Here is a 24,790-nt window from a genome sequence, read left to right as displayed (position 1 = left end):
AGACCGCGTAAATTACATGTTTACACGGCCGAGATCAATTGGATGTGTGGTGTCATCGCAAGATATCCTTGTCTGTGTTGTCCAGTCCCATGTAGGTGTAAGTAGTACACCCCATGCCTCACATGTTGTAGAGGAAGGTTTGTGTAGACTCGTGGATGGCGACGTCACGGTTCCTCGGAGACCTATTTAGAGGCGGGGTGAGTTATCGTGCCTACCGTAGATGTCGGAGTTGTCTCCAACTGTTCATCCTGGCACTACCCCTTCTTTGGCATGTTCCCTCTAACACTAAAACTTGGCGATATAACTGCATGATCCGTACCTAAGTCACGTCTATCACCTTGCGTCTTTTCTGGTTGAATAAATTTCGGTGGGCCGTGTGAGGGGGTGCCCTCCTACATAAAGAACACTATATCCGGTCTACCCGGTTTGGTTTGCGGTATCGAATGGCAGAAATCTTGTGATTGGCCATATCTTCAAAAGGTTTTGGGCATTTATGGCATGAGCCGGTTGTGTCCCTGTTTTCAGGGTACCGATAGGTAGCCGGCCTTTTGCTTTGAGCATGTGTGATTGATTCAGGAACCATGTCGAACGTGTCCAGGCGTGTGTGGGTACTTCAACTTCTTTGTGGTCGTGCCAGGGAACGGTCCGTTCGTAAGGCTCGATAAGAAAACGTCTCTATCAACTAGATACTGTTGAGCGTGCAACTGCAGACATCGCCTGATTGTATGCATCTAGAACCTCCTGGAACTGTGGCCGCTTCGTAGTAATATCTGGCTTTGTTTGGGGGTCCTTGTGTTCCAACTCCCAGTCACTACCCTATAATTACACAAGATGCGAGTCGACCTATCGGCATCAGCGTTGAGACTACTGATGTAGCGCACCCGAATGTTGATCTTGATATGTTTCTCGTCTTCGAGTATATCATGCTATAGCGTTGTCTGAGCATCTGTGGTCGAATTTGAGGACAATCGAAGATCCAATATTGCGCTCGAGTCAGGTTCCGGATGTCGAACAATGGTTCATAGGCGGGGTGGGATCTGCTGTACGTCTAGTCAGCGGGGAGAGACTAATTCAGCGGGGTACTAAGGTCACTAGCAGCCGTTGCCTAAGGTAGTTGCAGATAGTGAGCAAGCTTGGTCACGCACTGCTTAGAGCTTAGCATTGGACAGAAATCTTTACAATACTTAGATAGGGTCTCACTACCGTGAAGTTCTACAAATGGATTTAGAAGGCCAGTGGGTACACGTGTTACAGAAAAAGCCAACGCATAGATATGCAGAAACGTTCGAGTGTGTACAGCCACGGGTATCTTAACAGTTCAATCAAAACCAAAAACGAAACGAAGTAAAGCACAACATATGACTTTTCGCGCTAAGATCAGTCTTCGTCATGAACACGCGACGAGGTGGAAACAGGCGGCGATGGAGGTTGGTCGATGCGAAGAAGTTGCCGTTTTGGATTCGTATCATCACTCACGTCCTCGCGTGTGCGTTTCCGTGTTGGCGGAGGCTTAGCAGTCTTGATCTCCATGCCCACACCCTCCTGAGTTCCCTTCTGCTCACGCCTCTTAAGCACGACCTTCTTCCACTGCGTGATGACAAACATGACCAGCGCAACGCGCTCGAAATGTGTGATTGAAGCTGGCTTGATGCCAAGCCAGTCGATCCTCCTCAAACGAATAAGACCTTTCCCATTCAAGCTCTTGGTGTTGAATGCTTTCGACAGGTTTTTCGTCAGCGACTCGATCTGCTCGCGGTCCAGAGATTCGTCTCTCAGCGCAAATCGTAGCGTCAGGAATCCTCGGGGTGTGTGTAAGAGACCTGCTTTCTGGCGAGCGTGTTCTTTCTCTGGCCTGAGAGGCGCCAGTAGGATGTGTTGCTCGTTGGATAGGCGAAACCAAAGTGCTGAAGGTGTATCGTGGCGGCGCTTGTCTTGGAGGATGCACTGGTTAAGACGAAAGGTTGAGAAAGGTCGGTCGACGTACACGTTAGCCAGATCCTTCAGGGCATCAATAAGTGCTCGAGTAAACGAAAGATTGCCAGGTGCTGCCGTGGTTTGGTCGAAACCACAAGCGCTGAGTAACTCGAATTTCCTCGTATCTTGGTTCCCAGATTTCACGAGGTTGCTCGAGTAGCATGTATCTAATATGGTTAGAACGTCGCCTTCGACTTCATCTGCGCGAAGTTTCTCTTCTGCTTTATTCCAATTGGCGCGAGCGTCTTTGCTAAGACCCTTGCCCTTGATAGGGTTAATGCTAGCTGTAAGCTCCAAAAACTTGCTGTCCTCACGATACTGGCCATGCCCAGTATAGTATACGATCAGCAGGTTGTGCGGCCCGTCGTGGTTCTCGATGAACTCGCTGATGTGACGGTTCAATTGGTGCTGCGGTTTGCTCTTTACGTTCAGTTCGACCGTCTCTGTGTCAAAGTGGTAGACATTTCGGAATACATCATCAAGCTCCTCGACCTATTTACTAGTCAGTAGGTGGTCTTGTGTTCGTGTGACGCGCCCTCTCATCGACGTACCTCCTTCTCTGTCTGCAATTCGTCCAGGTCGAAAGTCCACTTGATCAGAAGTACTGAAACCTGAGGCGTACTATTAGTATTATTTTGTTCTCGTATTGATCATAGTAAGTGCAGTTGATTTACTTTTGAGTATCCATCTGGTAAGTTCATGTTCTTCGCGATGGCCTCGTCCCACCACATCTGCATCTCTGCAGCACGCTGTTTGTAAACCACATCGTCGGCACTTGGGCTATTCGGTTCGATGGAATCGTCGTTCAGCGAGTATTGCGCATTAGGGTCCGTAATATCTTCTATGGATGAGACCTGGATGTTTGCATGGATGAGTTTGTTCTTGAGAGGGTTTGTGTTCGTGGGTCGCGGGGCGATGGATGTCTCCTTTGCGTCTACGATGCGCGACGATGTGCCCTCCCACTGCAGAGCCATTGGTAATGGTGAAAGTAAGGCTTTGAGGCTGACGGTGTTCGCAGCAGCCACCCATAATAAGGGCTTGGTTCAGCCATCTTCCAGACCCCAATTATGCGGGACATGTGTGGTAAGAGGCGCTACACCGTGAGATTTTAGGGCGCTTAATAGCCCCGCCCGTTATGGGGGCCGAAACACCTTCCCCTTTGATACGATCCGACCCGTTCGGCACATGTGGGCTGATTCAATGACGGGAATAAATCACACCGGTCCATCCATGGCTGGCAGCGAGAACCGATGGCTGTGCTGGTGAACGGTAAGAAGCCATTTTTGGCACGTGGCTGTGCCAGTAATACTCCACCAACTACACCAGTCACATTTTGGCTGCCTTGGGCTGCATACCAGTATTTTGAGGAGGCCTGCAATAGCAAACAAGCGCAAGTATAATAACAACAGCCTTCTCGCCCTCGAGGGCACCATTTGCAAGGCTACCCCGCCCACCCAAGCATCTATCCAAACAATGTCTGCTCTCGAGCTTGAAGTTCAGCCTGTCCAGGTTGCTGAGGTCAGTTGCGCAACAGTAAGGCGTTGTTCACAGAGGCTGACGAACAGCTGCAGATCCTGGACATGGAAGAGCCATTTGAAGACGCCGTTCCAGATGTCAAATCAGGCGTGCGTGTAGACCCAAATGCAGCCATGGTGAGCTCTTCCGTTTCCTCTCACTCTCATTTCTAACGTCTTTGTAGCAAAGCGCGCGCTTCAGAAAGACGGATGTCGTCCACATGTCGCAAATTTCGAACGGCGTCAGGACCAAGGGCGTCTTCACAGTTTACAAGGCACAGTACAACGTAAGAGGTGGATACGTAGAGTATCAGCTTATTGATTATCTGACGGGTGGAATGCACAAGAATGGTGCCTGGATACGTGAGAAGGACCTCAAATTGGAGAGGCGTGGCTGAGACTTTCGTTATGCGTGGCTGTGTTCACCGGATGAGCTGTGTTCATAGCCAATAGTCGTGTGCTTTCATGCATCTTGAGCTGGGATTGTCCGGGCTGAGCGCTCCTTTGTACACCTCATTCTTCTTCGCATACGTAGAGCTCTTATACCCGCCACAGCGCAGTCGAACGTCGAGCCACAGTTGATTTTTGACATCAGTTTCCAATTTTTCCCAGTGTCGTCGCTGTACAAGAACTTCAAAGTGATTGGACACTGTACCGGTCGCGCTTACCTGCTGCCTTACCATGGCCCCTCCTCGCAGCTTGACCGGCGTCACGTTTTCAGACGAAAAGCCCTCTCAATCACCAACATCGCCGACCAGTAATGCTGAAACGCTGAGAGGAGACGCCATCATCGAGATTGGAGACGACAGCAGTTCAACAATAGGATCTTCGAATTCCAACTCATCGGTCAACGGTGGTCAGACTGCACAGCCCCGTAGGTAACCCCCAATACTCACAATTGGCCCCCAAATTTCCACTCAATAGTACCCCGGTCCCAACGGTGTAAGAGCATCATTGTGATATCCCACCTTCTGGCCATCCTTCGCATGAGCCTAACCGCCAGAAAGCAAGCCACAAATTGGACGCGGTGCATTGTGATGAGCACGAGCAAAGACTAAGACATAAACAGAAGACGAAAAAGCGCGACCAAAGTTTTTGCGACGGATCACAGGCTCGTTTAGATCCGAGCCCGAGCCCGAGGACGTTCTCGAAAACAGGACGCGGAAGCGTATGTAATTTCCACATCCTCACGTCAAATCGCGACTCATGCCCTTCAGTTGACAACACCCCCAACGGCTTCCCTCGACTCGCTGCCTTCCAGTCCAGCGAAGCAAATTTCTCTTTGTACCGTTCGTTCAGTTACTTACATTCGCGTATCTTGCTCGATCTGCAAGATGAGATCACATGCTTGGAGAAAGAGCTCGATGAGATCGACTGGGATGACCTCGATGAAGACCCTGATCGACTCCGCTCTCGAGAACTCGACGTAGACAAGGCCAGTGTGGAAGGCGATTCACGTACTCGACGAGTCATCCTTCGCGAAATTAGGGAGAAGCTGATGGAATATGGTTCGTGGTCATTAGGACTTCTGATAGACATAAAGGGCTAACGGGTGTAGATGAGGTTCTGATCAAGGCCCGAACACTCGAGTCCTTCCAAAAGCCATCAGATCGCAATTACCGCAGCTTGCGACGCTACCACCACAATGCAAAGCCACTCATGGATGCCGAAATGGACTCGATCCGGAGTAAGGAAGACATTGTGTCGCTACACAACGGCCGCGAATGGGCCACGTTCGATGGTGGCGTAGAGACACTCATCGGGCAGACTGATCGCCTATTGCAGAAAACATTCCGAACCGCTCAGCCGCCGCTACAGGTCCGTTACTCTCCTTGAGTAAAGCTTCGCAGGACTGACGAATACGCAGAGGTTTTTCCGCACCCCCGAGCTCCAAGAAAAGACAGCGAACGAATTCATCTCCTTCTACAGCAGCTCGCGCATCGACACGCTGGTCAACATCCTCATTACCTTTGTCATCTTCATCTTGCTTGTTATCCCGGTCATTACCATGTATCACTTGACCAGCACTACGGACCACATCGTCACAGATCCGTCCTCAAATGGGACAAGCTCTACGACGACGACCAATGTTAATACAAGGGACACGTTCAATGCTGTGGGTGTTCTTGTCGTGTTCACCTTGTTGTTCAGCGCCGCGATGAGTCTTGTGACAAAGGCGGCGAGACACGAGCTGTTCGCTGCGAGTGCGGCGTATTGTGCGATCTTGGTGGTTTTTATAGGGAACTTCACAGGGCCAGGGAATTGATAGAACTTAAACGATATCAAAACAGAAATGAATGATGATTAATGTCACTTCGAGATCCATGAGTTGAAGGGAGTGAAGGTGCAAACGTGAGGTGGGACTTGTATTTGCATCATCACAGATCTCTTGCATTGTCATGAACTGTTAGTGGAACGATCACATGGACGAAGGAGGCAAGTAGAAGAAGGGGTTGACTGTGATAATTATTCGACTAATCGTTCAGTAAAGAACAAGGCTCGACCCTGGAGGAGAGAAGAGGAAAAAGTAGAAGAGATGTATAGAAGAAAGACAAAACAGCGTCTAAGATCAAAGGAGGGTGGAGAAAAGAAGACAGACAAACCCATACACACACAGACACCCCCTTTCCCCATCATTGCCCAATTGCCCTACACACCATTGCGCTCCGTCCTCCATTAGATGACGACATGCTCCTCTCCATGGATGATAGGGTCTCACATGAACCACATACCCATCTGCGCACAGTGTTAGCATGAATCGTATATCACAGGAGAACGACAACATACCAGACTCCTTTTCGAGTTCTCAGCCTGCGCATCCTCCGTTGGCGCCGGACCATACTCGTCACTGGAGCTCGGCTCGACTTCCTCGCTGCTTGTAGAGCGCGCGCTCGTCTCGAAGGTAGTCTGCGAGAAGCTGGTCCAGATAAGGGTCGTGTCCACATCTGGGGGGCTCGTCGGCGTTTCGGAAGGGATGTCGAAGCTGGTTGCCGTCGCTTCGGTGTTAGATGCCGTTGACGGGCCATCATAGTAACCTGAGGAGGCCGAGGGGAAGAAGTCGGTGTATGAGGAGGGAGGGCTGTCGACAGGGAAAGAGACCGATACTGCTTCGGTACCGGTGATGGTTGAGCTGCTGATGCTTGATGGGCGGAAGGTGGGCGGTGGTAGGACGAAGGTGGAGGGGAAGACCCAAGATGGCTCGTCAGTTGTGCCCGGCCACTCGGAGGACTTGGTACTGGACATTGGCACGCTGGAAGTAGATGGCTCTTCTGGTTCGGCAATAGTGGAAGGTTCGATCTCGTACGAAGTTGACGATCCACCAGTCGGAGTCAACACTTCGCTTTCCGTACTTGTGGTTGGTGGCCAATCCCATGAGCTGGGCCAGGTATCGGTGCTAGACGGTTCCTCGATGCCGGTAGAATAGGATATATACGAAGAAGGGCCCCAGTATCCACTCGTTGTCTTGGTTGTTTCTGGAGCCGTTTCGGTACCGCTCGATGTAGCGGTTGGGTCGATGAGCGTGAATGAGAAGTTCCCAGTAGCCGTCATAGTCGGGGTCAAGATGATCGTAGATAACTTCGTCGTGGTGAGTGTTCTCACGGTGGTGGAGTTGGTGAGGGCGCTTGTCCGAATAGATCCTGTTGGCACGCTGTAGTATTTACCTGAGCTTGTTGAGTTCGAAGCGTCTGTCGCAGTGGAGGTTGGATACAAGGATCTTGAAGTGGTACCAGTTCCCCAAGTAGAGTGAGACAATGTCGTGCTGTTAGCAAAGGGAGCGCTGGGATCGACTGGATATGATGGCAATATGCCAGAAGAGACGGCGGTGGTGAGTGGAACTCCGGTAGTCCAGGAGACTAAGCTCGACGGACCATCAACTGGGAAGCTGGTCAGGGTGGCTTCCGTGTTGGTGTTCGTTGTGGAAGAAGAGTTGACACTAGGCAAAGGAGTGTCAGTGCACTTGATGACACCTGAGTTATTGAGGCTGCAGCGGGTGGTGACTAACGGAACACTTGTGGCAATGCTTGGCAGCTCAGTGAACGTTATGTAAACATAACTGGTCTCGACAATGGTGGTGGGAAGCCTGGTTGTTGAGTTGGATGCAACAGTAGATGTTGGGAGCGTAGCGGTTGCTGGACCCGTGAAAGGAGGTATGTCCGTCGACAGTGAGACGCCAGTCGATAGTGATATACCGGTACCGTGAGAGAGAGTAGAAGAAGGCCCTACTCCACCGCTGGTCGTGCTGGAGATGGGATAAGGAGGATGGTGTGGAGGAGGTTGGGAATAGTAGCGAGGTCTGACGTGCTTCGGGAGGCGCACTAATTGTTATGATTAGCGATCTGCAGGTGTAAGGTTCAAGAGAAGGTATGATGCCAATGAGACGTTTCTAGTGAATCTGAAGAAGCTAGAAATTTAGGAGCTGGGAAAACCCCTACATGGTGCGCGTTCAGCAGTCGCCAATACGAAAGCCGTAGCTAGAGGGATGAGGGTGATGAGCTTCATAGTGGTCGGCGGACGACAGCAGAATCAGATCCGAGAGGATAAGCAAGCGAGTGACTGGAAAAATGAGGGAAAGTGTCAAGACGGACACGGCTACTTCTGAAGAGCTTGGAGCCTGAAGGATGAGAACAAAGGCCCTTATATATGATTCTTCATACACACCGCAACAGTGTCGTCCAAGGACAATTGGGAGCTATACCGCGATGATACATAACGTTTCACCAGAACTATACACAAAGACACGGTGCGGTATCCTGCTTTCCATAGTAAGTCTCCGTCTTTCCCGGCATCCCGAACCTGCGTGTCATGTTGCTCACTCCTGGAATTCTTGACGCTGCACCGGAAAAGCATGTTCGAGATGATATATCCTCTGGCTAGCAACAACGATTGGTAGTGTAGCTCTGCAACAACCAGTGGTTGAATGAAGATATTATGAAGCAATACGTGAAATATTCTTCACGATATCTTTTCTCATTGGTGGAGGGTGTAACGCGGGAGGCAGACTTTGAAGGTTGGTTTAGGAAAACAATTGCGGGAGCAAAAATGACGTTCGGCTACAGACGTTGTACAACCGCACCACTGCCGCCACTTGTAACACAAGCATAGTATGGAAAAAGGAAGGTTGAGGGAAAAAACTTACGAACACTGTCAAAGTGACCTGACTTACCATTGTTGAGGGTGACAAACCCTACGATATTCTCATTTAGAACATGGGATGTGTTACAATCCAATGGTCTGACTTTGCTCGAGTAGGAGGTTGTGCAATCCAGGTTGGTGTGTTGCTCTAGCTTTGAATTCCAGGTACTTGGTAAAGGTGGTATGGCATCCTTGATTGCGACTGCCAACTTGCATGACAGACGCCTCTTCAAGTTGCTTTTTACGGCAAGCCTATCCATACGTATCCATTGGCCAGATACATAAATTGAAAGATCAGAAGATTGATCTTTTCAGCTGGCCAACCATGAGCAACAAAAATTCGGAGTCCTTGTAGCCCTGGTCGATGCTTGTTCCTGTGTAGGTACAAGGGTCTTGTGCACGCATCTTGATTTGGAGGCTTGAACTGAGACACTCTACTGTGTTGTTCGAGCGATCTGGGAAAGGAAAGAGCACTCTCACTGCCAATATACTGCACCAAACGCGGAGGATAAAGCCTCGATAGCGTGTAAGTTATGATGTACAAATGTAGGAACAAGATCGGTGTTCGAGCCGCCGCGTCGCACCAGAAGGATTACGATAGATTGGAAGGAGGCACAGTGATCGCGATTGCGATGCAGAGTGTCGGATGTGAGTGTGAATCGCACCAGAGCAATCAGCCGGTAGTGCGTTGACAATAGCTGAGGCCACACGTGTGCGTTGACTATCGAGGATGGGTGATGTAGGAGGAAGGGCGATGGTTCGCAATGGTGCGAGTTCGCCACAAGCCAGAAAGTCATTGTATACAGTTAAACTAGTATGTGTACGTTATGAAGTAGGATCGTCTGTACTTGAGTTACGGTCTGTCACACAGATAATCCAAACCAGAAAGTGTGATTGGTAGATACGAAACATCTGTCATCCCTTGCGTTATGCTACACTTCCGCGACGGCGTGTTCGGTAGTCACCCCGACGCTGTACGAACGTTGCGTGTGTGATCACCAATCAGACTCATGAAACCATGTATAGATCTAAAGGTAAAGCAGGACTTCGAAGTCAACATCCACGACAATGACGATGCAAAACAGCGTTCAGTTTGGGAGTAAGGAGAGATTGGACAAGAGAAGGTTTGGCCATTGTGATTATTATTATATAACTACACCTCAGCCATCTGTCGCTGAGGGGAAAACTGCCACCGTCAAGGCGACTTATAGCGCCGGTACTGGGATGCTTATCCAATGTGTGCCCAAAATCCCTGCGATAGTTTTCGTGGCCATGCACCTTCTAACTCCATGAATGACGCGAAAAGTCGTAACGTCGTAACGAAAGAAAATAACGGGTGTATCTTGTGAATCCGTCTCCATATAGTACAAGGTCTCAACAACACCAACGTATGTCAAAGAACTTGGAAAGAACGGCGAGCAAGGCGCTCGCACCGACATGAAAGTGAATAAGAATAGAGACTGCGGTCAGCCTAAGCACTAGAAAGAACGACGCGGATGCTAATCCCAGTTGACGAAGTTGTTACCGTCTAGCTGGTCATTTGCGCCATGCTCATCGACGTGCGATGCGTAGTCCCCATGGAAGTCAAAGAAGCCGTTGTAATCACAATTCCCAGGTGTGAGGAATGCCTCATTGGAGAAAAAGCCATCCGAAATTGGTGTAGTTGTGGACGGCATGGCCACAGGATGCTCAGACTTGATGCCATTTGTGGGAGTGGCGCAACCCGAATCGACTGTCTTTGTATGTTTAGGCGAATGATTTGGGTTGTAGGTATATGTGGGAGCGAACGGTTGAGGGAGATTGTCACTGCCTGCCATGAATAAGGCGGTACGTGGGTCATGAGGATCCAATGCCGAGCCAATGAGTTGCTGTGACTCAGGAGGCAAAGACAGTGAGAGAGGGTTTGTGCCTAGCATTTGTGGGTGCATGACATAGCTGGATGGACTGAATGCAAGCGATGCTGGCGTGTCGACATCACTCTGGTGTTGAGGGGTAGCTCGACCAGAACTTGGCGACGCACCAGATGTTACAGTTTGTGGCGACGAGGGCTGCTGTGTCGACTGGGAGGTAGTCGTTCGCGATGGTGTTGGTCGTTGACGTGAACGTTCAAAAGCCTGTGGCGGGAAAGACATCCTCCTTATCTGATCAGCCTGAGATGTGCTTGTACCGTTCGTGGCCTGCGACGTGGATGGCTCGTAGCTAGGCATCGCATGAGGGAACTGGATGGAAGCGGACCGCTGGTGCGGTGACCGTTGGGGGATGTGGTAAGGTGACTGCCGAAAGCCGTGTGGTTGGGCAATACTAGGGCTGGAAGGTTGAGGCTGGACGTGTTGGCTGAAGCCTTGTGGTATGGCGGAGTTGAATTGCTGAGGAGGAAGCATGGACGGGCTCAACCAATTGTTGCCTTGTGGGTATGAGCTAGAGTTGGCTGCGTATTGGTTGTTGTATGGCTGGGACTGGAAGGAAGGGTTCTGGTACTGTGACATGAACATGTTCCTTACACCATGCTGGGTGGCGATGTAGTCGTGGAGCTTCTTGTTGAACATGACCGACGTGGTATGCAGGTGGGCGTTCAGTCGCTGGTATTGAGTGGGCAAGTCGTCATCTTCTTCCTCATACATTTCTTCGTTGATGACATCCTGCTCGGTAACACGCAGGGCGCGACCAGTTCGCTTCTTGTGGATCTCAGACGCTCTGCGGGCAGACTCAATGCGAGCCTCGAGACTACGGTCGCTGCGTCGCGATGCGGCAATGTATGCACTGCATTGAATCAGTACAGGGCAGACTAGAAAGCAGGAAGAAGGACGCACCGCTCCTGGTTCTCCTCGTGCGTGCGCTCAGTCTTGACTGGCCTGAACGACGGGACGGCTCGACGTTCCGCAGGCATGGCGAAAATCAGGCTGTGGAATGTACGGCTAAGCAATTACAATAGACAGCGGCGATGGCTGTAGGATGTATGGATGGAAAGACTGATGAGTGCTAAAGAGGGGAAAACGGCGACTATCGTCAGGCGGACTAGTGTTACTGATGGCCGACGGCGATGGAACTAGAGATGCTCGCGAATCGGGGCAGGGCAAGCTTAGATGGACGATCGGAGGATCGAGAAAGAAGCCGGATTTATCCTAATCTGAACTGACGTGGATAATCGCAGCTGGTGCTGGGTGGCGGATATCGAACAGCCGAGAGGGAGCCAGGGCACACAAGTACTAGGTATTTGTATTTGTATTTGATGTGTCGCGGACGATTATCTGCTGCAGGGGGCGGGAAAGTATGTGAGGTGTGGAAGCGCGTGCCTGTCTTGCTGTCGTCTTGTCTAATAACAAGGGAGAAGAAGTTGGCAGTCCTGAAAGACCGAAGATGCGAATTTCGACCAAAAGCAAAGCAGAGGGGCAGGCGCTCATAAATGGCATTTCGCGGGCGTCGTGAGGGGCCAACCAACGGGATCTCGCGCCTTCGCCTCCGAGGCCTCCAAGGACTTGAGATGCGGGTCGGCGACTTGGGTGAGAGGAGCTAGTGAGCTGGGCTAACTGCTCTGCACGCTTCGGCGATCCAGGCCACCATTCACGTTGCTTGGTCAACATGGCCCCCCGCAGGACACTAAGATCTTGTGGCACCTTCCGCCGATAAACGAGATGTGTAAGAAAGACATCTCGAGCATCTCGAGCCCACTTTTACGTCGCCAGGGCATCATGCTGATCTTGATTGAACCTCGCCACTAACCTCTGGCTGACCAACTGGCTCATTCTGGACGCCAACGACCGAATGCGACCACGCCAAACGTTAGGGACTGACAAGCTGCCTGCTCGCCCGTTGGGCCTCGCTGTTTCCTTGGCCGACACGAGACACCGCCCGTAAGCGTGCACTCGCAGTAAAAGCAAAGGCAGAAGAGGAGACAGCTTACTCGAGTTACCGTTGTGTGCGGGCGCGTCCTCCTCCGCGGGCTGTAGCCCGTGATTACTTACGACCTACGCTACCGAATCCCTACAGTAGCGAGGCTGAGTCAAGCCTTGCATGCGATCGAAACAGACCCTTGCGAGTGCTAGATCGCCGTGTCAAAAGGGTGTTTTCGCTCGTCTCACCCGCAAGCCAAGCGCCTACTACGATAACTGCGAGATCCATCGTGCAGCAGATTCGCCATACTGGTGGAACGCCCTCGGAACCCCTTCACAGAAGCAGGGGAGTCCCGATCAGAGTCCATCGCCGCCCAGATACGCGAGCTCCATCTGAGATTAGCCTCGATCTCATCAAAACTTTCTTCCCATCCACTCGACCCGCCCTGTTTTCAGATCTGTCAGAGCACAGCTAGACTGGTCAGATCGCCGGAGCCCATGCCCGTCGCGTCATTTTGCTTTGTTTTCAACCCAGCACTGGCGATACTTACGGCAAGATTCTATGGCTAGGACGATCGCAAAATTTATTTGTCTGTCGTCTCGTGCAGCCTCACGCGTCTGTTGGCGCCTGTCAACCGGAAAGGACATACTTCTGGAAACCACAGATCTCGTACGGTATCTGACTATTCTATCCCTTGCCCATGTCGCGCCTAGGTAGTTCTCTCCAGATGGCAATCTACGTCACACAAGCAGACCTGTGGTGCAGTTGGTAATGTTGCGCCCCGCTGTCTGTGCGTTCCGCATCTATTGCCAGATCGTTGGGCCATCGATATCTGCCTCCATCAGCCACTCACAAAGGGCCGACGGGCACCCACTCTCCATAGTACAAGTGGCCTCGATCTTAAGATCAGGGGATGCTTGTCTTGAAGCCTGAGCCTCTCTGATCCCTGACATCCGATTCTGACGGCTTTGTACCGTTTTTCGACACGCTGTCTGCAATCTATTTGTCAATTCAAGACTTAGTACAGCATTGGCACTGCAATTAACTGGGGTTTGCGCCCGTTGTATGGAATCCTGAGCATTTTCTCCGCGCCGCGCCTGCACTAGAAACGTCTTCCGCGTGTTCATGCTTCACAACTACGTAGTTGACCACGAGCTGTACCTTCCGCCTCGATTTGCTTCTCTCCATCCAGCTTCATGCACACGTTTCACAATACGCTTGTTGAACTGCCAAGGTGTCTTGTATATGCGTGCCTTCTGGATCATTTGGAATCGCCTAGCTTCTTTCGCTTAACAGACGATCGATCAACGTACCGCGCTTGTGCGGAAACTATCACCGACGAGTGACGTCCCAGCGGAAGTTCCTACCGACCAGGCCCAAAGAGGAAGGCTTCATGTTTAGGTTGAAACCTTCCGAGTTAGTTACACAATCTCGCAGATGCCTCGCTTTTCAGAAATCGAGTTTTATTCAGCACTACCCCGTCTCGGAAGTGTAGCAAGCCTGCCCAGCTCGCGGAGTATCTAAGCAACATGAGGCCTCGTCATTCGGCAACGTTGCCATGGCTTCGTCTTGGGTTCCGCTTCAAATAAATATTGCGCTTTCGAGCTGGAAGAGTATGTCATACGAAGACTTGCAAGGCACTACCTCTTCAGGTGTCGTTCTGGCGTGGAGATAAGAAACTGACGTGGAACAAACCAGTATTCGAGCCAATCCACAATGTTACTCCAGACAGGGTTCTTCACAACATTGTTATGAACCAATCACCTGCTTCCAGACATTGTCATTCTTACACAGTATCCGCACTTTCAGCTCCCAGCTGCATACACAAACACAACCTGGCGTTAATGAAGATCGGAAGTGAAACCCGTCTCCAAACAAGCAACTCCATAACAACGCTGTATCCACACGAACTAAGAACAGAGTATCTAGTAAACCCAGGATGAGCTGTCGGAGTTTTTGCGATTTTCAGAATTGTGCTAAATTGTGTTATTATGTTGATATTACCGACTTCCAGTCTGATACCTGAGCAAGGCTCCCCATACCATGTAATCCTTGGTTGCGCCAAAACCTACTGGCTGACCGCATGGGTTGGTACGGAGCGATGCTACTGTGCCCTAGGTACGCCTTTCGGAGCATTTCTAGCTGCTAATCCTTCCAGGCCTGTCTTATGTGTGCGCCCCCGATGCTTGTAACTAGTCCGGTCATCTTAGCCGTTGAAATTCAACGGCGACAGTCTGGGTTCTTGTTTCTTTGGGTGGAAGGTCTCTACCGAGCCGTACATGGCACCATTGTCTGTTGACAGTTGGCACATCCATTCTGGGGTTTCTTCGAACACAGCCTGCAAATGGCGTGCGCTAAACGTGCAGCATTTCAACGGACAACCAACCTCAAATAGGGCAACGCAGAGCAAGATGGCCATACGGGAATACGGTGCCTTGTGCGTAGATCTGTTGATTGACCAGATCACTTATTGGGATGGTTTCGTTGGTGGAGAGGCTGATGACACGATATCCGCATGCATTGCACTATATGCTCTGAACTTTATGAACATCAACCACTGCAATCTTTCTTCGTTATCGTCGTTCTTCTCCCCAAATGTCACAACGCTAGCGACACGCGCACTCCCATGCCCGTTCCTGACTCCCGGCAATTATCAACGGCATTCCGATCTTACCCGTCCACGCGACATGCCACCCGTCTTTCTCTCAATCTCGAACCTCGGCGTACGCATCCATCCAACGACTTTCTAACCCACGTTTTAGCAACCCAACTTTCATTTCAGTTCACGCACCTAAAGCTTGGGACTGATGTAATCGCTTCCATCACACGCACTAGCTACCCGTTAGTAGAGAAACCTGTATTCAGACCATTGTTGCTCAACAACGCTAGGCTGTGCGCTGGGCGATGAGAAAACGGAGATGGTTCCTTCTACCCGTCGGCGACGGGCGAACTGAGCGCGCCGCACGCATGGACATACACCACTCAGTTGGTAATGCGGCAGTGATCGTTTAGGGGTTTGTGGCTGTCTAATTTCCTTTTGCAACCCAGCTACCAGACCCGAAAGCTCCGGGAGTGGCTTGAGGCTTTCATGTTGTGCCTGAGGAATGAGGCTGCACATTTTCGCTGGAAATGGATAGATTACTCGACACGTGGATGCGCCATCGAAAAACAACTCAATTTTTTGAGTACAGATGTGCGAATATGCGATAAATGAGGCTGGAATTCCTATTTCCTTTTGGATTCGCAAGCTCGAACACGTAGGATGTGGTGTGGGTATCCTGACACATCTACAGAACAAAACAATGTCTACCTTCAGCTCTGAAGCTTTCTAACCACGCTTTCGTTTCTGTATCACTAATAGAAATAGATTCTTCGACGTGGTGGTAATAGGGGCAGACAAAGCAAAAGCTCTTGGTGAAGTAGGGCTAGAAGCCCATCTTTCTTTTTCTTGTGCGAGCAGCGTCTTCCAAATTTCGAAGCATTTCCATGTCAAATCAGTCGCTTTTGCATACACCCTTCGATGGTCTTCTTTCTCTTGTACTACCGCATAAACTGGTAGAATTTTGCTAAGCTAGGCCTGATTAGGCAGGAGGTTAATACTAATCAGATGGCAGAACCTAAACTACTAAGCAACGTTAATCTATTAATATACAGTTATATATCTATATAGGCTAAAATTACTACTATTTAAATACTATTCTATAACTCTACTACTATTTAAGTACTCTTAAGTATATAGCTACAGTTTTAGTAACGTTATAGGTATTTTTAGGCAGGATTTAAAGAAGTTAAGATAGTTTAAATTATAGTAACTACTACCTATCTAGGTATTAAGCTCTACTATTCTATTAACTACTCTATAAGGTTCTATAAGCTTAGCTAGTAGCTTAGCTAGTAAATATATCCTTATATCTATCCTATCTATCTTTATTATAATACTATGCTCTACTACTGTTCTTATTATAGCTAAGGCTTTTAGGTAAGGTATAAACTATTATAAACTTATAGTAAAAAAATTACTATTAAGTAAGCTACTTTTTTAGTTAGGATATAAAGATTTAGAAGTTTTAATATAAAACTAAGTACTTTAGAGTTTTATTATAAGCCTTAGCACTAGAGTTAGAGTTTAATAATCTTAAATAGCTATTTTAACTCTATCTATAACACTAATTAATACCTAACCTTATACCTAAACTTAGCTTATATAAACTTAAACTTAGAGCTATTATCTACGTAGTAGTAAAATAAGTTAGTAAAGCCTACGTCCCTAGTAAATTACTTTAGAGTAGTATAAATTTATACTAATTTAGCTAGATTTTTATATAGTTAAAAGCTTTAAAACTTTATAGTAACTCTATAAGTTTAACTAGCTCTAAGCCTTACTTTACCTTACTTACCCTACTAAGCTTACTCTTTAGCGTTATATAACTTTAGTAGCTTAATAAGCTTAGCCTTCTATATTAGTAGGCCTCTTAAGCTACGCTGTTTAAGATTTTCTTATAAGTCTACTATAGTTTATACCTCTATATTTATTAGGTATTTTAGCCTTCTTATTATAAGCTTTCTTTTAGGCTGTATAATCTTATTAGTACTTTATAAACTTAACTTATATAGTACATACTAACTACCCTTACCTTTTAGAAACTTCTATTTAACCTCTTTATCTAATATAAACTTACCCTCTATATTATTAGTATCCTACCTAGCTACTGCCTATAAGGCTTCTAGCGCTGTAAGCTTTACTAAATAATTATTTATTTTAGTTTACTAGCTATTAAAGCTTACCTACTTAAGATTCTTAATTTTAAGCTTATAATTATATAAGCTATTAATAGGTAATAAAATTTTATATTATTAAAATAATTATACTATAAGCTTAGGCTTAAGAGCCTTTTAAGCTTTACTAATAGTATATATAGTAAGCCTTTATTACTACTAAAGAGGCTAGTTCTTAATTAACTTTATTTTACTAAAGCTTTTCTTAATAGTAGTAAGAGCTTTAGTCTAATACTAGAGTACTACTTTAAAGGCTTAATTAACTATAGTATTAAGTAGCTAAATAAGAAACGTATAGCTAGAAGGAATAATAGTAGGTAATATCTAATTTATATAAAGTAAGTTAAGTACCTTATTAGTTTAATAGAAGCTTACCTAGTCTAATATAAGTAGAAAATTATACCTATTAGTAGACTAAAGGGGTATAAACTCCTCCTTTAACTAGTTTAAAAAACTCTCTTTATTATTATATACCTTATTATTAAACTTTACTGTTACTATATTACTATATATAAAATCTTCTTAACTTTTAAGGTTTCTCTTAGTAGAGCTATAGAAGATTATCTTTAGCTTTATAGGCTTAGAGCTGTTAGTAAAGATATATAGTATTAATATAGCTTAGCGCTTACCTTAACCTAATTTAATACTATATTTAGAAACTATATAATTACTAGTATAAGTATAAGTATAACTATTTAAATACTTAAAAGAAATTAGTATCTTATTTATATTTAAAATATAGGTAGCTAGGTACTAATTACTACCTATTTTAACCTATAAATACTATTAAATAAACCTTAAGAATAAATTAATAATATTAACCTAATTTTTAGAAAGTTTTTAAGCTTAATTAGTAAGCCTTTTATAAAAGATACCCTATTATTTTTTAAAGCCTAAGAACTAACTAATAGTAAAAAAAAACTTAAGCTTAACCTTATATATCTTATAAAATAACTATTAGGCTGTATACTAGAACTAGTTACTAGAAATAAGTTAATTACTTAAATATTATTTAATAAAGCTCTAATATAACGCCTCCTTTAGGGCTAGCTAATATAAAGTAGGAATTAGAAATGCTACTTAATAACTAGTCTTTAGAGCTTATATAACAGTAGCTTATTAGTGCTACTAATTTCTTATTATCTAATATAGGATCTCTTAAATAGCTTTAACCTTATAATTATTTAATAGTTAGTAATTTCCCTCTAGCTAATATTCCTTATATATAATTAGTATATATAAGTAATTAATAATCTATATACTATAATTATTAATTAATTTATATATATTAATCTTCTTCTTTTAAGATACTATTTTATATACTTTTAATAGCTTTATATACTAATTACTCCTTTTAGCTAGCATCTTTATTTACAGCCCTATTCTTCTTTATTTTAGTAGAAACTTAATATTTAAATCTAACTTAGTCCTAAACTTATATTTTATTAATTTAGGTAGTATAGTTAGGGGCTTACTAGTAAAAAGATCCTTTAGGGTAATAAAGTACTACTTATTTAGGGTATTAAATAATTATTACTATACTAGTAAAGTATTATTAGGTAGTACTTAGGACAGCGTAGCTAATTTAATAGCCCTAATATAATACTAACCTTATAATTTAAGGTTTTATATAAGTAGTAAACTACTGCTACTGTTTTCTTAGTATATAGCTTCTCTACTAGCATTAGCTTACTGTATAGATAGAGGTAGTATTATAGGTAGTAGCAGTAGTAATACTATTAGGATGTAATAATAAGTAGTATTTTAATAATTTTTAGCCTAATTATAATAAATATTAAATAAAAGCAGCTCTCTACCCTTTAGAGGTATTATAGATATTATAGTTTAATAAATTTACATAATAAGGGTATCTTAACAATATTTTAGAGTTTAAAACTACTGCTAAGCTATATTATATTTATCTTAGGAGTAATTCCTTACTATCTAATTAGTATTAACCTCCTGCCTAATTGGGCCTAGCTTAGTAAAATTCTACTAGTTTATGCAGTACCGCATTATTAATGTAATTAACGGATGCTAGGCTTAGATAGGCAGAATTCAGTTCTAATTAATTAACTCAGCGTGGTTAAAAGCGTTTTGTGGGGCTTACCGCTAAATTAGACTGTATCTAGGTGACTTGATTGGAGCTCAATCCTGCCTATCTGATCCGAGCATCCGTCCATTACACCAGTTTATGCGGTACCCCCACCCCCGCTTATTGTCCAGTATACCCTCACTTCCTCAAACAGTTCTTGTTAATGAAACGCAAGCACAGATACAAACGCAGACCGCACAATAATTGTCACCATCCTTCCACCCTACCCCTTCATCCGGAGAAAAGGATATATCCGTCCCCACCTCTTTAACTCCATCTCCTATTCAACACATGCGCAAACCAAGCACCTTACTACTATTAATCCCATCCCCTAAGCCAACCAATATCCCCAACTATTTGCCAGTACCCCTTTCCCCAACCCATTCCACAGTATACTCCCAAACATCTCGCTTTCTTACACCCCCTGTACCACCCTTCTTCCTCGGAGTCCAGGCTAGGACAAGATAGAGCAACGAAACGTCATGTACAGTCCTTGTACAGCTACCGCCACCGTCACGGTACTACTGGAGTATACACGCATCCCTGCATAAAAGTGTCCAGTATCGCGTATCGTTTAAACACATATGTGTTACATTCCGAGATTTTCTCCATTAACGCGGGCAAGAGTGGCGGTGAAGTAGGATGTACTCCACGGAGGGTCTCGAAGACGTATAAACGTCCGAGTTGCGAAATGGAAATACAACCCCTAAGCACGCTTCTTCCTCGAACATTGTATCATCTCTCGTTCTGAATTCTTGTAGTGTGGCATTTGCTGATGCTTTGCTGTACTCCTGTTGGTATCGTGATGCTGTGTGTTGAAATGTGGTAGCAAGTCGAGTTTGAATCACGCACCATTTCATCTCAGTTTCTTACTTATGCTTTGTCTTTTGCCTATTTCATTCCATCCCAGGCCGTTATTTCTATATACTACTTACACAGAAACATACGTACATATATACTATCATTCAAGTCAAAGGTTCAGCCTTTTCACACTCGACCTAAAAGCAGACAGCACACAACGCAGTCATAAACCTAGTTCCTCAATGCAGTACAGGTACCATGGCCCAATCCCTTTTACACACAGTGCCAGACAGTAAGTGCCTGTAGTAAGAGACATGATTCACGTATCTCATACCATCTCTCCTATCTTCCTCTTGTTTGACTATTATTTGCGCTCATGACGTTGATTCATTCGTTTTGAATCTTACCCCTTGATTGCTGTTTTTTCTGGCAATTAATTATATACTCCGATCTGATATACTACACATTCAGTCCTCAAACTCTTCCATTCTTCGTCCTAGAAACACGATACCAATCACTCAGTTAACTTCAATATATGTATATCCAAACCGAGACTATCACATTGCAGGACAAAATTCCTGCTCGCATTTGTATTTTGCTATCTACTATCAAAAGTGGATTGCTTTATGCCACACAGACAGGAAGAGTAAGAAAGTATAAGAAAACGGTTGCTGTGAGATGATACGTTATGTTTCCGACAAAAGTATGATAGTAGTTGAACGTCTCTTGAACAGTTCACGTACTTGCACGCGTAGCAGACGACCTAGACCAAACATGTACATTCCTCTTTCTCTCACAAGATATCATACAGCCTCGCACGAACGTCAACGCAACGTAATTTTGACAAACTCTCACATCATCCCGTCTCTCCACATCCCCATTGCCAATCCCCTCACTTGCGTTCCTCCCCTTTCCCGCAGCCATCCCAACCTAAGCATAATACCTCGGTTCCGAGTAATGCGGATCACTAAACGCATGGTAGCGATGCCCTCTAACGCCATCGCGCTTGAACAAGTCCGGGAAGCGTAGTCCAGGCGGGACCTGATCTTCAGGAATCTGTTCATTTCCATTTTCAGGCTGATCGACGACGAACTTGCCGACCTGGTTGTGGAGTTAGCGATTGCGAGGTTACTTTCCTTTCCGGAACTAACGAGATGGAATGGGTGTGGAGAAGGGGGGGGGGGGGGGAGGGCGCGATATCGCAAAAAGCAAAGAAAAAGAACAAGACAAGATAAGAAAAAGATTGGGTGACGAGAGAGAACAAAGGGAAAGATCATACCTGCAATTCCGTATCCGTAATCGTATGCCTGGACACGCGAGCGTATCCTGTGCGCTTCAATCCCTTGTAGAGAATGTATTCGCACCATCTGTCCCAGTCGCTCGAGTCGATGTCCTTCATTCCGCTCTTCTCACCGACATACGTGTTGTAATTGCCTTCGCCGGGCTTCGTGACCAAGTAACTGAGTAGGATAGCCGGTCGTGGTGTGGCTTTCATGAGCTTGGCCAGGTACTCAGACTGCAGCCTGCGGTCCTCAGGATCCTCTTCCTGGCCGGAGTGGAAGACGAAGATATCCACAAGTCGGCCGTGCGCGTTGATAGTAGCTTCAATGGCAGGCGCAAGCTCGCCGACAGGACTCGGTAGGAGGTGGTGTGTAGAGTTGACGATGGGAAACTTGGAGAGGAGGGCGGAGCCCCAGGTGTGCTTGTTGGGGCCTGGGCCAAAGTCGACGTACATGCCTAGGTCTTCGGCAAGGAATTGAGTCGTGTCGCGATTGCCCATGATAATGCGCTGAAGGTCGCTTTCGAGGAGGCCAATTACGTCGACTTCCATCTCTTTGATCAGGTCGCGCATGCGGTGCTCGGAAGACCACATATCGTTGTCGAGGGAGAAGTGAATAGTCCAGATACCAGCTGTGATGGACTTGGTCTCCGGATGGTAGGGGGTGTAGTTGTAGGATGGGAAGCGCAGGTATGCTGTGGCAATGGCGAGAAGTTCGAGAACGCCGAGAACGTAGAGGTAGTAGGATCGCTGGCGGCTGGCGGCTGCGGTTACAACTGCTTTGCCCTTGTAGCTCTTCGCAACTGGTGGTTGAGCTGAGACGCTGAAGACACCTGCACCAATCTGGAGCATCATGGATGTCATGACCCAATCCGTACGTTCGCGAACAAGAGGTCCGCCAGGAACAAATGCATATGCTACGATCCAGACGTGGAAGAGAACCATCAAGTTGTAGACGAAGAACCCAAGACCAAATGTTTTGGCTGGAGAGAAGCGAGCTGCGTGAGTAATGAGTGCCGGAGCAGCAGCCATAGTGTACACAGCGAGGACAAGTCCACCATAGTAACCAGTCCAGTGGCTGGTGGTAGTCAGGAGAGCAGCACCAATTGAACCCACGCCATAGAAAGCCCACGACCTGGAGAGATTAGGTGCGAAAAGCCCGATGACAAGCCCAAAGCCCATGGCGAGATGAGTCCACGCTCCATGGGGAACAGCCAACGGGCCACGGACAGGATAGCCTTCCCAGACCCAGGAGATCATGGTGCTGGAGTCAGAAAGCAATGAATGCATGGCAAAGAACAATCCCGCAATACCAAAGCTTGCAAACACGGCTGACCCTTTAGCAGGGCCCGGCGCAGGAAGGTCCGCACCAGAGCTGGCCGTGGACCTAGTCGAGATGAGAATAGCAAAGACGGCTACAACAAGTCCAGTCTTATTCCATCCGCCGTTTTCTTCGTGCATGACTGGCCAGATGGGGTTGTTCGTGTAGAATGCAAACTTGGCAATACTGGAAGCTAGTAGTCCAAGACAGAATGCCGAGATGCGTGCCTCGAGACGGCGTGGCTGGGATCTCTCTGCGTGGAATGTTGCAGACCATGAAAGACAAGCCATGAACACACCGAATGCAGCAGAGAACAAGCGCCATTTGGGAGACTTGGCGAGAAACGACAGTAGGCCTGAGAGCGACAGTAAATGGCAGATCCGAACGTGGCGAACGATAAGGTAACGGAACGATTTCACAACCAGCAGGAAAGGAGATATGGTGACCAGAACCAAGACTTCATAACCGCAGATGCCCATGTACCACAGGGGAAAATCTGGATGGCGTTAGAAAAGTTTGCAGTCGAAGAGGGGAACTTACACCAGACACAAAGGCCAAGAGCAGTCAACATGGACCAGAAGACGAACTGTAACCTGGTTAGTTGCCGTGTGGGGGAGGGATATGAACAAACGAACCCCATTGTAAACATCAGCTGCGGCATCAATAAGGCCCATCCATGAGAAAGCTCCAGAAAAGACGGCGCCAATCTCCTTCTCCTTTCTGCGACTTTGTCAGATTCTGGTGCGGAGGGGGAACCGCAAGAACGTACTCCTTCTCGAGGACGGCGTCAGAGACGGCTTTGTTGCCAGCACTATAATACGCGAAAGATCAGAAAGTGGTCGTGAAATGTTTGCATTGGTGGAAGGATGTCTATCTACTTTGGGAGCCACGGAACGTACCCGCGTGATACGCCTTGGACGTCCTTTATCACAATCTCCAAGTTGGCAAACTCAATGGCCGTGACAGAGTCGAATGCTACGTCGAGCAGGACGAGTGCCCATTCAAAGAAGGCGTATGTGGTGTATGCTGGGCTAGAGTTAGCATAGACCTAGTGAAGGTTGCAAAGAAGACATGCCTCCAGCTACACGGTGCACCTTATGCTGAATGAAGAAGTAGATAAGCGGCACCAGGGTCGCAAAGAAGGACCCAGCGAAGATCTTGCGGTACCTGATGGCTGTTGGGTTCTGGGGACTCAGGGCAAGGCAGCCTAGTGTCCAGGGAAGTGTGGCGACAAGGTATGAGATCATGAAGATGTCGTGCCAGTTGTGGTCGTCAGTCGACGTCACGTATGTCCAGCCTCCACATGTGAATGTTCGGAACGCGCCCACGGCAGCGATGAACTTGGGAAGCGACGAGTTCCGTCGGCGCGTCAGGATGTACCACAGTCCAACCAGTGCGAATCGAGGCCCTAGACTTGTGATCAGTCTTGCTCCCTCTGTCAGCTGGGCTAGTCGTACCGGACGTGAGGGCGATGAAGAGCATGAAGACGGAGCGCTCGGGGTAGCGGTCGCCAATGGTGGCAGACACGGAGGGGAACCACTCTTCTGGATAGCCCTGTGTTCATCGTCGGTATGTATTGGAGATTGTGCGACCATGAATACTGACATAGAATTCATTCTGCACGATTTTGTGGTAGTGGAGCCACCTGCGAATGCTCAGTTGTGCTCACGGCGGCATGGCGGGGGATGCGCATACATTCCAACAACGAGGGCTCCGACGAAGGCGCCTAGAGAGAGTCAGCATGCATCAATTGAAGGCAGAGACGACTTACAGTAGGCCATTCCAGTGTGTGCGTGAGATATCCATTTGCCGTTGAACTGCAAGCTGTGAGTGCGGAGCTCTCGGGGGTGAGGTCTTGCATGTGCCCACCGACGCGACAGTGTCGCTGTCTCTGAATTTAGGCGCCATTGAATGGCCAAGTTGAGAGGCTGGAGAAAAGCCCCTCACCCAAGAAACGAAAGAAAGCGAAGGAGCGTCGACAAGATGAAGTCGTTGACATGCGGACACGAGCTGTCCTGTCCCCTGAAGCCCAGGTTCGTAGGCCAAGACGGGGAGTGCCGTGCCTG

The 24,790-nt window shown here is 47.2% G+C and overlaps 5 protein-coding genes across 5 annotated transcripts; 2 read left to right on the top strand and 3 right to left on the bottom strand.

Annotated features, from left to right (window-relative positions):
* Positions 1-1,163: 1,163 nt before the first annotated feature.
* On the bottom strand, positions 1,164-3,047 carry P153DRAFT_366394 (uncharacterized protein). Its single transcript, XM_033668045.1, has 3 exons — positions 2,649-3,047; positions 2,526-2,585; positions 1,164-2,466 (listed from the first exon to the last, which is right to left on the bottom strand). Exons 1-3 carry the CDS (start codon positions 2,946-2,948, stop codon positions 1,378-1,380), a joined length of 1,449 nt encoding a protein of 482 aa, XP_033524277.1. The 5' UTR covers positions 2,949-3,047; the 3' UTR covers positions 1,164-1,377.
* Positions 3,048-3,447: 400 nt separating this feature from the next.
* Positions 3,448-3,886, top strand: P153DRAFT_385121 (uncharacterized protein; the record flags this gene model as incomplete). Its single annotated transcript, XM_033670399.1, has 3 exons — positions 3,448-3,492; positions 3,546-3,626; positions 3,674-3,886. The coding sequence occupies 3 exons, from the start codon at positions 3,448-3,450 to the stop codon at positions 3,884-3,886; spliced, it is 339 nt and encodes a 112-aa protein (XP_033524276.1).
* P153DRAFT_315264 (uncharacterized protein) lies at positions 3,743-5,801 on the top strand. Its single transcript, XM_033664944.1, has 5 exons — positions 3,743-4,362; positions 4,558-4,656; positions 4,706-4,996; positions 5,047-5,306; positions 5,356-5,801. The coding sequence occupies exons 1-5, from the start codon at positions 4,170-4,172 to the stop codon at positions 5,752-5,754; spliced, it is 1,242 nt and encodes a 413-aa protein (XP_033524275.1). The 5' UTR covers positions 3,743-4,169; the 3' UTR covers positions 5,755-5,801.
* A 4,319-nt stretch (positions 5,802-10,120) lies between these two features.
* Positions 10,121-11,508, bottom strand: P153DRAFT_385118 (uncharacterized protein; the record flags this gene model as incomplete). The annotated part of the gene is made up of 2 exons (XM_033670398.1): positions 10,121-11,381; positions 11,432-11,508. 2 exons carry the CDS (start codon positions 11,506-11,508, stop codon positions 10,121-10,123), a joined length of 1,338 nt encoding a protein of 445 aa, XP_033524274.1.
* Positions 11,509-20,888: 9,380 nt separating this feature from the next.
* Positions 20,889-24,718, bottom strand: P153DRAFT_366388 (calcofluor white hypersensitive protein-like protein). The gene is made up of 12 exons (XM_033668044.1): positions 24,594-24,718; positions 24,496-24,541; positions 24,420-24,450; positions 24,330-24,369; positions 24,182-24,278; positions 23,800-24,132; positions 23,624-23,750; positions 23,494-23,535; positions 23,360-23,444; positions 23,265-23,310; positions 21,404-23,220; positions 20,889-21,225 (listed from the first exon to the last, which is right to left on the bottom strand). The coding sequence occupies exons 1-12, from the start codon at positions 24,630-24,632 to the stop codon at positions 21,055-21,057; spliced, it is 2,874 nt and encodes a 957-aa protein (XP_033524273.1). The 5' UTR covers positions 24,633-24,718; the 3' UTR covers positions 20,889-21,054.
* Positions 24,719-24,790: the final 72 nt, after the last annotated feature.

Source organism: Dothidotthia symphoricarpi (assembly GCF_010015815.1).
Source record: "Dothidotthia symphoricarpi CBS 119687 unplaced genomic scaffold P153scaffold_9, whole genome shotgun sequence".
NCBI classification, from domain to species: domain Eukaryota; kingdom Fungi; phylum Ascomycota; class Dothideomycetes; order Pleosporales; family Dothidotthiaceae; genus Dothidotthia; species Dothidotthia symphoricarpi.
The sequence above is the reverse complement of the archived record's forward strand: the minus strand, read 5'-3'. Positions and strand labels throughout refer to the sequence as shown.